This window comes from Myotis davidii, unplaced genomic scaffold (assembly GCF_000327345.1).
Source record: "Myotis davidii unplaced genomic scaffold, ASM32734v1 scaffold582, whole genome shotgun sequence".
NCBI classification, from domain to species: domain Eukaryota; kingdom Metazoa; phylum Chordata; class Mammalia; order Chiroptera; family Vespertilionidae; genus Myotis; species Myotis davidii.
This window is the reverse complement of record NW_006294113.1, coordinates 1107367-1123663: the sequence shown is the minus strand read 5'-3', so window position 1 is coordinate 1123663 and position 16297 is coordinate 1107367. Positions and strand designations below refer to the sequence as shown.

At 37.8% G+C, this 16297-nt stretch overlaps 1 protein-coding gene across 1 annotated transcript in view; it reads left to right on the top strand.

Moving 5' to 3' along the window:
- The window catches only part of PTPRR (protein tyrosine phosphatase, receptor type R), a 122218-nt gene that overhangs the window by 82324 nt on the left and 23597 nt on the right, over positions 1-16297 (top strand). Inside the window, exons 7-9 of the mRNA XM_015566849.1 lie at positions 5133-5212; positions 5642-5779; positions 11492-11588. Coding sequence (XP_015422335.1) covers positions 5133-5212; positions 5642-5779; positions 11492-11588 — 315 coding nt within the window. The remainder of the gene's footprint in view (positions 1-5132; positions 5213-5641; positions 5780-11491; positions 11589-16297) is intronic.

Below are 16297 nucleotides of genomic sequence, written 5' to 3'. Positions count from 1 at the left end.
ACCGGTTTGGCTCAGTGGATAGAGCGTCGGCCTGCGGACTGAAAGGTCCCGGGTTCGATTCCGGTCAAGGGCACGTACCTTGGTTGCGGGCACATCCCTAGTGGGGAGTGTGCAGGAAGCAGCTGGTCGATGTTTCTCTCTCATCGATATTTCTAACTCTCTATCTCTCTCCTTTCCTCTCTGTAAGAAAAACTCAATAAAATATATTTTTTATAAAAAATAAAAAATAAAAGTTTGTCAGCTTATAAATAATGGCAAGGTTAAATAACTTTGAGAATGTTTGCAACAGAAATATGGATGGCCAAGAACAAATTAAATTGTAGCTGCTTCTCTAAGGACAGCATCAGCCCAGCTCAGAACACTCAAGTGGTTGATTAAAGTGCCAAGGTCAAATTTATATCAAATTATTTTGCAATATAAACAAGCATTAGTGATGAAAATATGTCTACATCCTAAATTGCAAAAGCATTGGAGGAAAACTGACCATATATTAATATTAAATGATTTGTAAAACAATGCATTATAATAATAATACATTTTATGTGTATTTCTTTCATGCAGTCAACTTATGTATGCTAATATAAAACAATATAGATAAATTAAAGAATTATATTTGTTCTGACCATAATTTCATATTTAAAAATTTAATATCTGGTAAAGTGTCTTAAATTATTTTTCCTGTTTTATTATATTAAGTACATAAAACAGAATAGATATGCAAGTAAGTTAACTACTTATTAAGACAAGTTATGTGACTATAGCAAAATATTGAAGTTGGACTTGAAATCCTACCCAGGTAAAACATTTACAATTTAAGGCAGGCTACTTAATATTCCTGTGCCATCCTTTCTTTATTCCTAAAAATAGTAATAATAATGCTACCCTCTTTGACTACTGGGAGAATTAAATGATAATATGTGTAAAATCCCTATGAAAGTTTCAACTAATAGTAAGCCCTCAGCTAATGTTAATTTCTGCTTTCCCTCTCTAACAAATAAGATAATCCATCATTAATCCCAGAACCAATTCCAGGAAGTAGGGACACTATCTATATAGAGAAAAACTTACAGTTGCAAAAGAAACATATTCAAGAGCCCTGTTTTCTTTTATAATTTTCACATGGGTCTTTAAACATGAGTTTCTGTGTAATCATCATCTTTATTGCCAAGATCAGCACTGTCCACTAATGCTCTCTGTAATGATGGGAACGTTTCATGTCTCCATGGGGATAACCACTGGGCACATGTGGCAACTGAGTGCTTGAAGTATAGCAAGTGAACCCAAGAATCCGATTTTTAAATTTCATTTTATTTTAACTAAAATTTAATTAGCTACATGTGGCTAATGGCTGCCATATTGGACAGTCTTCTCTCTCTCCTGCAGCAAATTTGAAGATGACTCCCAATCACCTTGAAGGTTTGGCCAGTCTCTGCCTTTCCTCCCATTTCCCATTTATCTTGGATTCATCTGTGAACGCAATCCTATTCCTCTCATCCCCCTGCCTTTGCCCACCACTAGCAGTCATACACTTGCTCCTTATCTAACTGTTTCTTCTCTTGACTTCAAACTTCAAACACATTTCTTCTTGGAGAGGAAATCTTAAGCACAGAATAGTCTTTGATAAAATCTTATATGTTGCCAATCAAAATGCCAGGTTCCAGGTATCGTTTCTGCCTGTTAAATAGGAGACTTAAGATTGCCAGAAAGTATTTTAAAGAGACCAGGGTGAGGAAAGTTCACATGTTCAATTTTCCAAATCTGTATGTGCTGAATAATTTGTTGAGAGGGAAAAAAAGAAACAGGGATGAGTGAAGAAGGGAGGAGAGGAAGTGAAGAAGAATGGAGGGAGGGAGGGAGGGAGGGAGGGGGGGGATAAATAAGAAAAAAAGATCTAGAAGAGAGAAGGAAGAAACTGAAAAGGAGCAGAAGAGAGGAAGGAAATTGACCAGTGTTCAAATAATACTTGTAATTGTTACTTATACTGCCCAGAAGTATCATAATGATATGCTAAATATTGAACACATAACCTAGAAATATCAATTCTGATAAAGATTATTATAGTGAATTTGACTAATATGTAGACATAAATGCATACCATGAAAATTTATAACAGTGGTGATGAAAATAATCACATTAAAATGTTGATGATGATAAAATAAATTTTTAATCTTTGGCTGTTTATTAGTCCAAGATAACATTAAAAAGGCTTTGGTTGGAACCCTACATTTTCTACTATTCAGTCATATGTTGTATTCTTGTTTTTAAAAATATGTATTTGGAAACCTTTAAATACTTTTAAATACTATAACTTAACAATTTTCAACATAAACTTAACTTAGCTTGACAGGGAACCTGCTTCTAAGAAGTTTAAAGCATTGAGTAAATCATATACATTGCAGACATTATAAAAGTTGAAGGAAATAGGCGTTTTCAATTCTGAGTGGTGTAGGGTGTCTGTGGAAACTTCTAATAATCAGTGGATACTGAAAAGAAATGAGTTTTCCCGTTCCCTTTGCTAAGAAAATATATATATTGAAAGCCAAAGCAGTGTTTTACTCTTTCTAATAACAATAAATTCTGATATTAAACATTCTATGAACCATGTTCCAAATAGAAATCACAAAAAAGACAAAAGTTAATTAAATATAGCTCTTGCACTCATGGGGCTCACCGAAATCCATTGAGGGAAGGCAGAAATGTAAGTATCTGAAATATAAGATGGTAAATACTAAAATAGGAGAGAGCCTGCACAAACAGGAATGCTTGAATTCCAGGGAAGGCTTCAGAAAGAATGTATTTCTTGTATTGAACCTTAGAGAATGAGGAAGACTTTACCATTATCACAGAGAGTTCTATTGGATGATGCTGCTCTAGGCTGCCTGGATTGTCAATAAGGATTCATAATAAAATGAGATCAATGGATAAATAAATTTATATGTAATAGTTCCAGAAATTCACAAGGTACAGTAGCATAATAAAGACGGTGAAGAGACCTGCAGTAAAAGGGATGAGGTTCTACTTTAAGTCCAGTGTCTCCTATATTGATTTGATTAATTAAACTTCTTTTTAAAAATTATCTCATTCATAAATTATGTGACTTAATTCTACTTGTTACAGAAAAAATGATTTATAGATAACAGTTTGGGAAATACTGCTGTGGCAATTAGGATCCAGGGATGGCATTTAGGCAGGATGATGTGATCAGACCACCTTGGCAGCAATTGAAAGCAATACGAAAAGATGGCATGCTCAAGTCCTAGTCTAAGAAGACAGCCACGGGAAGAGAGAAGAAAAACAGACCCCAGAGCATGTTAGGAGATAGAACAGAGAGAATATGAGTAATTGGATGTGGAGGGTCAAGCCCAGTAGGTCAACTAGTTTTCCAACATGGGCTCTGGAGCTGTGGGAGCACATCCAACAAAGAATAACAGAAGGCTAACAGGAACGCATGGCGCATGTGGAATTTCACAAGCCTGTGGTATATCCAGAAGAAATAAATGGAAAAACCTGGCCTATAACTGAGGAGAGTAGTCTAGTCTAAGATAAACATTTTGGAGTCTTCAGGATATAGCTAATAGTTAAAGTTATGGGAATGAATCAATTACCTAACAAAACAGTGTCAAATGAGCATAGAAGGGGGCCAAGTTGAATCCTAGATTTAGAGGAGGGAGGCAGATGAAACAAGCAGGAGATTGAAAACAGACCTTCAAAGAGTTATCAGGAAAATCAGAATGTTGTGACCCAGAATCCAAAGGAAGAGAGAACTTAAAAAAAATATATGGTCAATATTCTTTGAATGCCACAGAGAGGTCATGAAAAAAACTCACATTGAGCTCATTTGGTTCAGTAACAAAATGGTCTGTGTGGCATGAACAAGAGCGGTGTCTGCATACCTAACATTACCATTATCAGATAGATTAGAATGTACATGAGACTTGAAAGGTAGGTGAGGAGGTAGGAACAGTGGGTATAAAAAGCTCTCAGAATTTGCCTGTCTGAAGAACAATAGAACAACTGCTAGAGAGGAAAATATAAAACTAGCTTTAGGAAATGGAAGGGACAATTTAAATCAATACATAGACATTTATTGAGTGTCAGCTATAGTATATCCCACATTCAAAGGCTGTTAAATCGTGTTGTTTACCCATATCTTCAGAAAAAAATCACTTCTACTGTTGTGGTAAACAACCTGCTTCCCTATTTATAATGGTCTGGCCCTCTAGCAACTTCAGCATGAAATTATAGCTAATTTACCTACAAACGTCAAGTGATCATAATAATCTGGCCACTCCGTGTATATTTAAGCACTGTGCTAGACACTGAGTCTTAGAGAGAGAGTAAAAATTCTCCATCTTGCCTTCAAGAAGCGTAGCATGTGCCAGGTTAAAGAAATCATAAAGGCATGATTTGATCTTAATTCATTTATGTAAATGTTGCTAAAAAAATAACTATCATAGTTTCCATAGCGCCATGGTCCATAAAGAATTAGCTCATTTATAAATTATATGACCTAATTCTACATGTTACAGAAGAAATGATTTACAGATAGCAGTTTGGGAAATACTTAGAATCTTTCAACTTTTTGATGAAAAGTGGTGTTAGAATTTAAGACATTATAATAATCTATTCAGTATCAGATATTTGAGCTGTCAGTGAACAAACACATGGTAACTGAAGACAGCTTCTTCCACGTAGTGAGAGGGATTTGAGTCAGACAATCGTTTGTCGTTGGGCAGGACAGAAGAGAGAGAAAAGTAGGACGAGCGGGTCAAATTCTAAACCCAAAGAACAAGAAAAGGAACACACATGAGAAATGGGATCAAGAATCACGAACCCACAAATAAATAACATGAAGTATAAACTCACCATCTCAGGCTTGTGGGTGAGATTTAAGTCAGGAACAGGCATCAACATGGGCCCAAATGACCCTTCAGAAACACAGATGCATCAAGACACAGACACACAGACACGACAACAAACACTGGCACACGTCAGCCAGTCAATATGTAAGTTAACCGGTGTTCTATGTACTGGTTGCTGATGTTCTAAGAAACTTTAAAAAGAGTAATGTGTTTAATGTAGACACATTAAATATATCGGTTTAACATACTCTTTCTTGTTTTCTTCATTAGATCCCCTCAGCAGAGTGTGTTTAAGACCAAAAAATGTAACTGATTCATTGAGCACCTACATTAATGCTAATTATATCAGGGTAAGTAAATAAATATCATTTCTTTCTGATGAGCATGTCAACGTACTATTTGGACTTTGAGGTTATATTTTTTTTTCCTTAGAATAAGTTAGTTTTAACTTAACTTGGTTAGAGCAAGTTCTTTGTTGTTGTTTGCTTAGTCATAACCAACATTGGTAGCGGGTATTTTACAGTGAGTCCTCCTTTCCTGTGCGTGCCTGGCTGGGGTGCTCTGGTGAGGACGAAGCATTTTGACAGGCAACACCGTGCGCCATGCTTGGCTTGCTGGGAGAACAGTCATGTGGGTTGTGCTGCTGGGATCAGTAAAGCCACAGAAATCTGTGTTGCTTTTGGACGAGCAGAGCCATTTTGTTCTGAGATATTTTACCTAAATTGTCAGTGCACGGCATGCACTTCAGAGCCAATCTTTTGTATCTTTACTCACACTAGGGCTACAGCGGCAGAGAGAAAGCGTTCATCGCCACGCAGGGCCCCATGATCAACACCGTGAATGATTTCTGGCAGATGGTTTGGCAGGAAGATAGCCCTGTGATTGTTATGATCACAAAACTCAAAGAAAAAAATGAGGTATGACCTTTATCCAAGTACTAAATGTTATATATTTTCTATTGCTATAGAAGACATATTGTATAAGAAAAATTGTCATGTACTTAATAATGGATTTAAGATGGACACTTTAAGACATTTAAATAATAGGTCACTTTATGCTTCCCAGATAAATCAATATATATTGGATACACAATTCTCCTATGCATCCACATGTCTCAGTAAGGAAAAGATAGACCAGGAATTATCACCCTGATTTATAGGCAATGAAATAAAAAATTATTCATTTGTATAGCAAGTAATTTTTGCACCTACTATGTGGCAAATACTATTTTAGTTGTTGGAAATATATTAGTAAGCAAAACACACAAAGATTTATGTTCTTGGTAGATTTTTAACTCTCTTGGAGTTGGCAGAGAAGACCGACAAAAACAATAAACGTAATATGTTTATTAAAATATTAGAAGGGCCTGGCCGGTGTGTCTCAGTGGATAGAGCTTCATCCTGCAGACGGAAGGGTCCCAGGTTAAATTCTGATCAAGGGCTCATGCCTGGGTTGCAGACTCAATCCCCAGTGTGGGGTGTGCAGGAGGCAGCCAATCGATCCTCTCTCATCATTGATATTTCTATCTCTCCCTCTCCCTTCCTCTCTGAAATCAATAAAAAATAAAAAATATATATTAGAAAGGATAAATACTATAGAAAAAGGTAGCATGAGTGTGCTGGGCTGTAGGGAGGGGCTGAAAAGGAAGGATAAGCTGCAGTGTTATATAGTGGATGAGCCTCACTAAGAAAGTGAGATTTGAAAGAAGTTATAAAATCCAAGCAACTTACTCAAGATGTTTATAAAAAGAAGTCCAAAATTAGATTCTGTTTCCATACGAGTCATCTTTTCTAAGGATCTAACTTATGGACAAGAATACTCATTCTGTACTTTGCATCATAAAAATAAAATTGTGTTTCTCTCTCCTTGTCCCCCACCCCCACATGGAGGTATGTCACATAGACAACAGGGTGGTAAAGACCTGAGGGTGGGGGTACGGATTGGGCAAAGAAGGGTAAAGGAGGAGAAATGGGAGACATCTGTAATACTATCAATAATCTATAATAATAAAAGTATAATATGCTAATTAGACCGGACATCCTTCCAGGACGAAGCCAGGGCTGCAGCCACTGCAGCTATGAGGGAGGGATCCAAGCAGCTGCCTATGGTTGTGAGGAAGTATCAAGGTAGCGTGAATTTCATGCATTGGGCCTATAATAATAATAATAACAAAGTAAAATTGTGTAATTCCCAAAAGGTGCTGGCCTAGGCACTACTTACATTTTAGGGCATTTTGTCATCCTGTTGGCATGGTTTACAGTCTGATTTTAGTCAGCTTTTTTGGTTTTCTTGTCAAAATTACTACAACAGGGCTTCCCCAGGATAATAGAATTTAAGAATACTGAATTTCCCCTTATACTCCTTTGACAACTTGCAACCCTGAGTATAATATAATCCAACTGCTAATCAAGAAAATCCAGACTCACAACACCAATTTATAAGTTTTTTAAAGTTTATTATTTTTTTTTCCATTTTTGCTACAATAGATGAAGGATTTTTTTCTGAAATTTATTTTGGAAAAAATATATATTATTTGGCCAGGAGATGAAGGTATATACTTAATTAGCTACATGGTTTACTAAATAAATGCGTTTCTATGAATTTTATATGAAAGCCTGAGGTGGCATAACGAAAATGACCCATAACATTCTCAGCAGTTTCACCCACTCTCAATCTATCAAACATATTAAGCCACTAACAATTCCTGCACTGTTGTTTAATATTCATGACATTTTGCCTTCATGATAGGAAAATATTCTTCAAAGTTAAAAGTGCATATACATCCATGGAACTTAGATAATATGGCAGACAAGATAACCTGAAAAACCTTCCATTACAAAACCAGTTATACTGGGTAAAATATGAAATAACAGGTGCAGCAGAGCTTGAAAAAATAATGTGAAGAAAATCCCAGCAATTAAAAACAGAATAAAAGGCATAAAACCAGAGGATTACAGGTTACTTGTGTTTTAATGACAACACAAGAAATGGAGACCACGCCTGTGGCTCACAGAAGCCAGGAGTTAGAACTAAGACTTTCCATAAAGGGAGCACCTGCAAGGGCTGGGCCTTTAGTGAAAAGGTGAACCAGGAAAATAAACCCGCCTACCAAAATAGGACTCTAGCAGGAAATTAATCTATCTTAGTCCAGGCTTCTCTTGGGATAAATTAAAAGGGTCTCTTGAGTATTCAGAATTCAAAGCCAGGAAATGCCAAGTGGAGTAATTTATATAAAAAGTAATACTGGGTTGGTAAGGCTCTGTGGCACTTAACAGAAACAAAGGCAAAACCTTTTTGGATGCCTCCACTCTCAGCATCTAGTTCACAGGATTTCCACAGAAAAAGCCCAACCAAACAAACTCATAAGTCAACATTGTGAGACACACAAGTAAAACAATATAAGGAAAATCAGAAGAAGCAACAAGTAATAGAAATAGACCCACCAAAAAATTGAATGATAGAAGCTATACAGTATAAGCTCTATTTTTGTAGTTAAGCACACACGTTATAAAATAATAAACTCAAATGGAAAGAGAAAGTTACAATTTAAAAAGACTAGGGAGAATTTTAAACCAAAGAGTCCTAGACATAATTACTATATAGACACTATTATGAAAAAGAAAAATCTCATTAAACAGGTTTAATAGTAGGCTAGACACAGCTGAACAATTACTGGATTAAAAAAGAGAGAGCTAAGAAAATTATCTAGAAACTTGAAATGACCAAAAGTATGAAAGAGAGTTTATTTTACAGAGAGGGTAATATTTAAATGGCCAACATGTGTCTTATAGAGAAGAAATGGGAGAATATAAAACAAGAAGTAATATTTGAAGAAATAATGGTCATGGATTTTCTAAAACTAATGAAAGACATAAGCTCTCACTTTTGAAAAGCACAATAAACCCTAGGCTGGATAACTCAAAATAAATCTGCAACTAGACACCTGAATGGAGATGATATTAACAACCAGAGTAACTGACAAATGGCTTCGCAATAGCAACAATAGAAACCAAAAATCAGTTCAATGATACCTACAGAGGGATGAAAGCAAACAATATGGAACTTTTACCAACATTTCCTAGATCTGAGTAGAATGCATTACCCCTGCCCACTTTGTTTCGGAATATAATTTTCTCAATACTTTGTTTGCTCAAAGCACAGTCATACCCTTACTAATTCTATATCCTCTTTGATTAAAAATAAAACCATATAGTATGAACATTGGAAAAAGCACTGAGCATTTCAATCCTCAAATCCTATGATGTATTTGTTCACTTGCATAGAAAGGGTAAGAAATATCTTTAGTGCTTTAACTTCTTCTTGAACCAGGATTTCTTTCATCAGGATAGAAGCAGCTAAGATTGTTGGTTAGTCAGAAAGCATTCCCTAGAAGCTAACATGTGACATATTTTAAAAGTGTCTAGTAAGGATGAGACTTGGAGAATATGCCAACGCTCCAATTCTTCTCCTTTGTCCCCAAGACCAAGGTTGGCATTCTAACAGAAGGGCTGCAGGAGCTGAATCTGCATTTCAATGTGATGCTGAGTTGGTTCACTGGTGATGCTCAGGGCTTTCCATTCTGTGTCTGGAAAGGAAGAGAACACCTCTTGTTCTTTATTGTTCAACCTTCTCACAGCTGGAGCTACCCTTCGGTACCACTCTCAGAATTCACGTTCTTCGTAGGGAATGCGAAGTAGATATGTTGAAAGCTAGATTTTAAAAATAATAGTAATGATCACACTAAAGGGTGATTGAGGTTTTTATTTTTCTCTTTGACTAAATTTAGAAATTGGAAAAGTATTATTTTTTTTCTTACCATTTTTAGCCTCTTCTCTTTTCAAATGTCTGGGATATATCTTCTGGAAATATCGAAGTTAAATATATCATGTTTTCTATGTGTGATTTTCTATGTGGATTGCCCCTCTGCCAGTCATAATCCCAAATATTGCCGCAAAATTTCTTTTTCATTGTTGGTTATTCATTAAATTAAAATAAAATTCCTTTCCATCCAGACTCTCTGAAGATGTAAATATATTACGATAGAGGAAACGCTTGATGTTTTACAGATCAAAATGATACTGAGAAGTCTGGCTCAGAAGAAAAATGCAGCAGAGTTTACACTCCCAGGAAAGTGCTGTTTACCGAAAATGTGCCAACTTTCAATTGTGTTAAGCGTCATTGTTTAGAATAGACAAAAATCATTTCCTCCCAAAAAAATGAAGGTGGAGTTATCTTTAGAAATTCCCAGGCTTTATGTTTTCATGAACCTTTATACTTTTTAAATAAATAAATGAAGAATTTCCAGCTCTTATTTAATAATACCAATATTCGTATAGTTTTTTAATAAAATGAATATAAACAAAAACTTCCAAAATAAAGCTGAAAAATCAGTTATATTTCATGAAAGAGAAGAGATTGTACGGCTGGTAAATTTCAGTTCCTTCCTTTAGATAAATTGCAAGAAGAAGGGAATTCCTCCTGCAAGAAAGAGAACATTAAAAACACAGTGTTCAAACTCTTTTAAACGTGAATTATTACAAAGCTGGAATTGATTCAGTCCAAAAATGGAAATAGCATTTGCACATTTCCAGAATCTTTAGACCATCTCAGGGAGTCACTTGATGCCCCTCTCATCCCTTTCTAAGAAAGATAGGAAGTAGCTGTAAATTATATTACATAGACTGTGGAAAATATTTTCTACTGACTACCATTTATTAAAAGTATGTGCTAAGTACAGTTCATACATTAATCTAATTATTTTCACTCTTAACTCTACAAAGTCAGTTTTGTTAGCCCTCTATTATGGATGAGAAACGAGATGCTCAGAGAGGGTAAGCCATTTGCCTAAAGCCTCAAAGTTAGTGAGTGACGGAGGCCAAATTTTAATCCAGGTTTATTTGATTCCAAAGCTCATGCACTTAATTATTGCCCCAGCATAACAGGGCAAACACTGATGCAAGACATTAGAGAGCAAGCAACCCACGGTTGGCCTCAGAGAGCAGTAAAGTACCACATTTCTCTCTCATAAAGTGAGGGAATTACTTGGTGATTTGGCCTAACATAATACTTCTCTCAAGTATATACAGCTGTATTCTTTCTCTATAGTATTTACATGCATCTTTCATGTGAGCTGTGTGACTTGACTTATAAATTTCATTTATCCCATTGATTGACCTCGTCAGCACTCCGCAAAGTTTAATCTCAAAAAGTCATATAAAAATCATATTCTGTTTTCCCTTCTTTCACTCCCTTCCTTTGTCTCTCTGATAAAATTATAGAAAAGATGAATTTTCATTACATTTCTTTGTCCAAATAGTTCATACAAAGTCTTACAGCTTTTTAATAGAGTCCTGATGAGTGAGTAGGTGCCCACAGGAAACAATGCAGGCAGCGCACTGGCACGCAAAGACAGACAGGGGGCCACACAGCCTGCCTGGGTCCGGCAGTTTGGTGGGCTTGAGCGTAGCGTAGTAGGGCATGAAGGGAGATGAGACTGGAATGCTAAGTTGTGCCAGAAAATATAGAGCTATACTAAAAACGAAACAAAACTTTTGGCTTCATTATATAGGCAGCAGGGAGCCACTAAAGATGTTTCGAAATGGAGTGACATGATGTAATTTGTATATTAGGAATATAATTTGTGGCAGGATACAGGATTCGGATTTAAGAAAAGCAAGAGGAAGCAGGGAAATAGGTTAGAAGTTGTAGTAACAGTCCAGGTAACAGGTAATGAGGTGCAGAATTAAGGCAATGGAAGAGTGTACTGAGAAAAGGGGACAGATTTGAAAGTTGTTTCAGCGATAGAAGACACAGTATTTAGTTTCTGATGGAATGGGAAGGAATAAGAGAGAGTTTGATTCAGGATGTCTGGCTGGGAGACCAACTGGAGGAGGATGTCATGAACCTAGATGGGCAGCAAGGGAAGATTTGTGAGAGAAGAAAGTGAGTTCCATCTTTCATCTAAGTTTTAAGACTCCTGGAGACCTTTGGATGGTTAAGTCTACTAAGTGTCTAGAAATAACTGTCTAGAGCAGTGATGGCGAACCTTTTGAGCTCGGCGTGTCAGCATTTTGAAAAACCCTAACTTAACTCTGGTGCCGTGTCACATATAGAAATTTTTTGATATTTGCAACCATAGTAAAACAAAGACTTATGTTTTTGATATTTATTTTATATATTTAAATGCCATTTAACAAAGAAAAATCAACCAAAAAAAATGAGTTCACATGTCACCTCTGACACGTGTGTCATAGATTCGCCATCACTGGTCTAGAGCTTGAGACAAATGTGCAGGTAAGAGATAGAGATTGGACAAGTTGAATTTATAAAGTAATATTTGCTCAGAGGGTCCTAGCCCCCTAGGGAATTTTCCCAAAGACCCCTAGCAAAACATCTGGGTTTCAGTTTCCTCTGTTATAAAAAGATACCCTATATAATAAAAAGCTAATATGCAAACGGTTGCCACACCCTCATGCCATCATGCTGTAAAGCTCAGACACTCAACACTGGGGAGAGAGGAATGGGGACCAGCCAGGCTGCGACCCAGGAGAGGGACAAGCCACCCGCCCCACAGTTCTGGGCACCAACAGCTGCACCTGCGCCTGCAGCTGCAGCCCAGTAGAGGGACAAGTTGCCCGCCTCCTGGTCCTAAGCACTGGCGCCTGCGGCTGTGGCCAGGGTGAAGCTGCCCGCCCACAGTTACCTGCAGCTGTGGCCAGCCCGGGTGAAGCTGGCCTGGGTCCTGGGTGCCTGCAGCTAGCCAGAGGGAGGGAAACCTGGGTCCTGGGTGCCGGCGACCAGCTGGAGGAGGGAATCCTGGGTCCGCAGTTAAGGGTGATCACGCCAGCAGGGGAGCAGTTAGGGGCACCAGACAGGCAGGCAGAGGCAGTTAGGGGAGAACAGGCAGGCAGGCAGGCAGTTGAGTGGTTATGAGCAGTGGTCCTGGATTGTGAGAGGGATGTCCAACTGCTGGTTTAGACCCAATCCCTATGGGACCAGGCCTAAACTGTCAGTCAGACAGCTCCTGAGGGGCCCTGGATTGGAGAGGGTACAGGCGGGGTTAAGAGACCCCTCCCCCGTAACCCCTCCCCCCCTGCACCAGACCTCTAGTAATAATAATAGTAATAATAATAATACTTGCTACTTGCTCTACCTAACTCAAATGATTCTGAAAGGGATTGAATGATCTCTTAGTGAAGGTACTTTTAATATTAAATTGCTATACTATGTTGGTAATATTCATTTAGAAAACAAAGAATAAGACTAACTACAGTGTAATAACAGTAGACAATCTGACCCATTCTATCCCTCTCATATGCAAATGTACTCAAATGAAAACAGCCCATCTTCTTTTTATTTAATTAGAGCCACTCTCTATGTGATGATACAGGACTTTAGTTCATAGAGCAAAATCTCTTTGATTTTTAAATGCATAGAATTTAAAAAGAAAGTAAATTTTTGAAAAATGTATATTTTATTGATTTTTTTACGGAGAGGAAGGAAGAGGGATAGAGAGTTAGAAACATCGATGAGAGAGAAACATCGACCAGCTGCCTCCTGCACATGTCCCACTGGGGATGTGCCCTCAACCAAGGTATATGCCATTGACTGGAATCGAACCTGGGACCTTTCAGTCCGCTGGCTGATGCTCTATCCACTGAGCCAAACTGGTGCTGGCAGAAAGTAAATTTTAAAAAATATTTTTCCCAGGCAACTAAACAGCTAGCTGGACTTTCTTCTTTATACCCAAATAGCTCTATCGTGGTGGGGGCAAGAAGGAAGGTCAAAGAAAGAAAAGATCATAAAATTATGAGTTTGCATTGCATCCTGCTTTGGCTATGAACCACTAATTATGAAGGACTGGTTGATGTCCAGAATCTTTATAGTCAGGGTTTGCTAATTACTTGTTTGCACAAGGGACATACGATCCACTGAAAACCTTTTTCCCCCCCTCCAAATCACGAATTCTTGAAATTAATAGATAATTTTACTGAAAGGATTAGACCGGTTAGCAAAAGAATAGTGGTGATTTGGGGTTATATTCTGCAAGGTAACATGCTATTTTGAACATGCTATTTTGAATCACCTACATTTACTGTAGCTTCACAATTGTATCTGTAAGAGAGCATTTTCCTTCCTTGCATTTTCTGCATCTATCATACCATTGTTAGCACCACAATGGAGAAACCCTAAAAAGCTGTTCATGAAAATAATTTAAACATGAACTTGTGCTCTTAGATACAACTACACTTGCAGAGCTCCCCCACCTCATATTCAAAAGCACCCACACTTATCTGGTCTCTTTTTCTACATTCTCCTAAAAGCGGGGGAAATGTATTCAGTGTGTAAAAATAAGCTATTGTATCTCAGAAAGGAGATGGGATGCTAATTAAGGGTTCTTTGAATGAACAAGTCATATTGCATTGTCTTCTGGGAGCTGGCTGCCAATTGCATTTTTGGTAAAGAGTCAAGAAAAACATCCAAGAGGGCCCCGGCAAGCTTGGGAGAGAAGCAAGTAGTGCTTCCATTTATCAAGTAGGTGCACAAGCCTGTTCAAGTGTTGTTGAGAGGCAGGGTGCAGCCTGGGAGCTCCTGCCTCGAAGCTTTTCCTGCCGGTTTTGAGAACCACCTTCCCGAAGAGGGGCCGGCTGCTCAGATCTGTTGGTGGACAGTGCCACACTTAAGCCATACTGCAGGACCCCTGAATGCTTCTCTCTTTTTCAAGACTTTTTCCCCCAAGATTCTTTGTCTCGGATTCATCCAGGAGGCAGGGGTTTTAAGATATACAATAGGGATGGGTCTTGCAGCGAAATAATTGATGCTCCATTGAAAGACACCAGGCAAATTGGTTAGTATGATTATCTTTAACAAGCTGGGGAAATTTTAGGCATTTGACAATTCATAAATGAGGAGGGAAATAAATTGCTCTATTTTTGAAAGGGTTCCCCCCCCACTTAATGTTAATGTGGTGTCAGCGAGAGTAAGCCTTTAGCCTGATTGCCTGACAGCTGTGGGTGTGGGGCAGCCTGGAAACAGGGGTGAAGTGATTTACTTGGTTTGGAAAGGGACCAGAATATAGAGGATGCAAATGTGTTTTTATTGTAATGGATCAGAGATACAGTGAGTCAACCAGGTAAAGTGCCTTTCTTCGTGACCCTATCTTTGGAATAATTAGTACTTAGCATGATAGGATCCAGGAGGTGTGTTTCTGATACTTGGCATGTCTTTTCCTTTAGTTCTGTAATTATGTGCTTCTTTTACTGTGCTATTGAATTATAAGTTCTTAAGTTTTTCAAGTGTGATCATATTCCTTTGGCCTATATGTGAAGGAACAAGTGTCTTGAACACTGAAAGGTCCGACAGCAGGCAACAAGTGAAGGAGTTTCCCTATAAATGTGCATGTGTGTTTGGAAGAAGATAAGTGCTATCTAAACAATACTTCTCAAGTTAACCCTGCCTCCCTGGCAACTGCAATAAACTTCAACTGTCACCCTTTACTTTCTTAATCACTAAAATATGTGCTAAAAATTTTAATAGGTCTTTTGAAGTTGGTTAAAAGACAAAATAATAAATGATACATGTGCCTAAATCTAATTTCATAGTTTTCTTTTAATAATATAGCTTGGACATAATAATATAAAATTTAATGCTGGATATAATTCATAATTTATGATCACTTTCTATGGAAGCTATAAAGCCCAGTAATTATAAAATAGAACACTAGTAATAATAATCCTATATAATAAAAGGCTAATATGCAAATAGATTGAATGGTGGAACCATTGGTCACTATGATGCGCACTGACCACCAGGGGGCAGACGCTCAATGCAGGAACTTCCCTCTGGTGGTCAGTGTGCTCCACAGGGTAAGCAACACTCAGCCAGAAGCCAGGTTCTCAGCTGGCGAGCGCAGCAGTGGTGGCAGGAGCCTCTCTCGCCTCCGTGGCAGCGCTAAGGATGTCCGACTGATGGCTTAGGCCCGCTCTCTGCGTAGAGCGGGCCTCAGCTGTCAGTCAGACATCCCCTGAGGATTCCCGGAATGTGAGAGGGCGCAGGCTGAGCTGAGGGACTCCCCCGAGTGCCTGAATTTCATGCACTGGGCCTCTAGTAAATAAAGTACAACAAAAAAGATTATATAGTCGGTTGCCTTCTAAAGTGATAGTATATAGACAGTAATTATTCCTTGAAAACTTGATCACTATTTGGAAATATCATATTAGTGTTTTTTTAAATATCAAATGGGCGAGAGGGTGAATGATTAACTCAAATTACAAAAAATGTATGCCTCATTTTTATAGTACCTAAGAATCATATTATGATCTCCAGGTTTACTTGTATTGTGAAATTAAATTTCTAACAAATTTAGAAAGATTAAAGCATAAATATCCATAGTCCTCAACCATCAGCTCTTGGGCCCTTTAAATACAGTCCCTCAT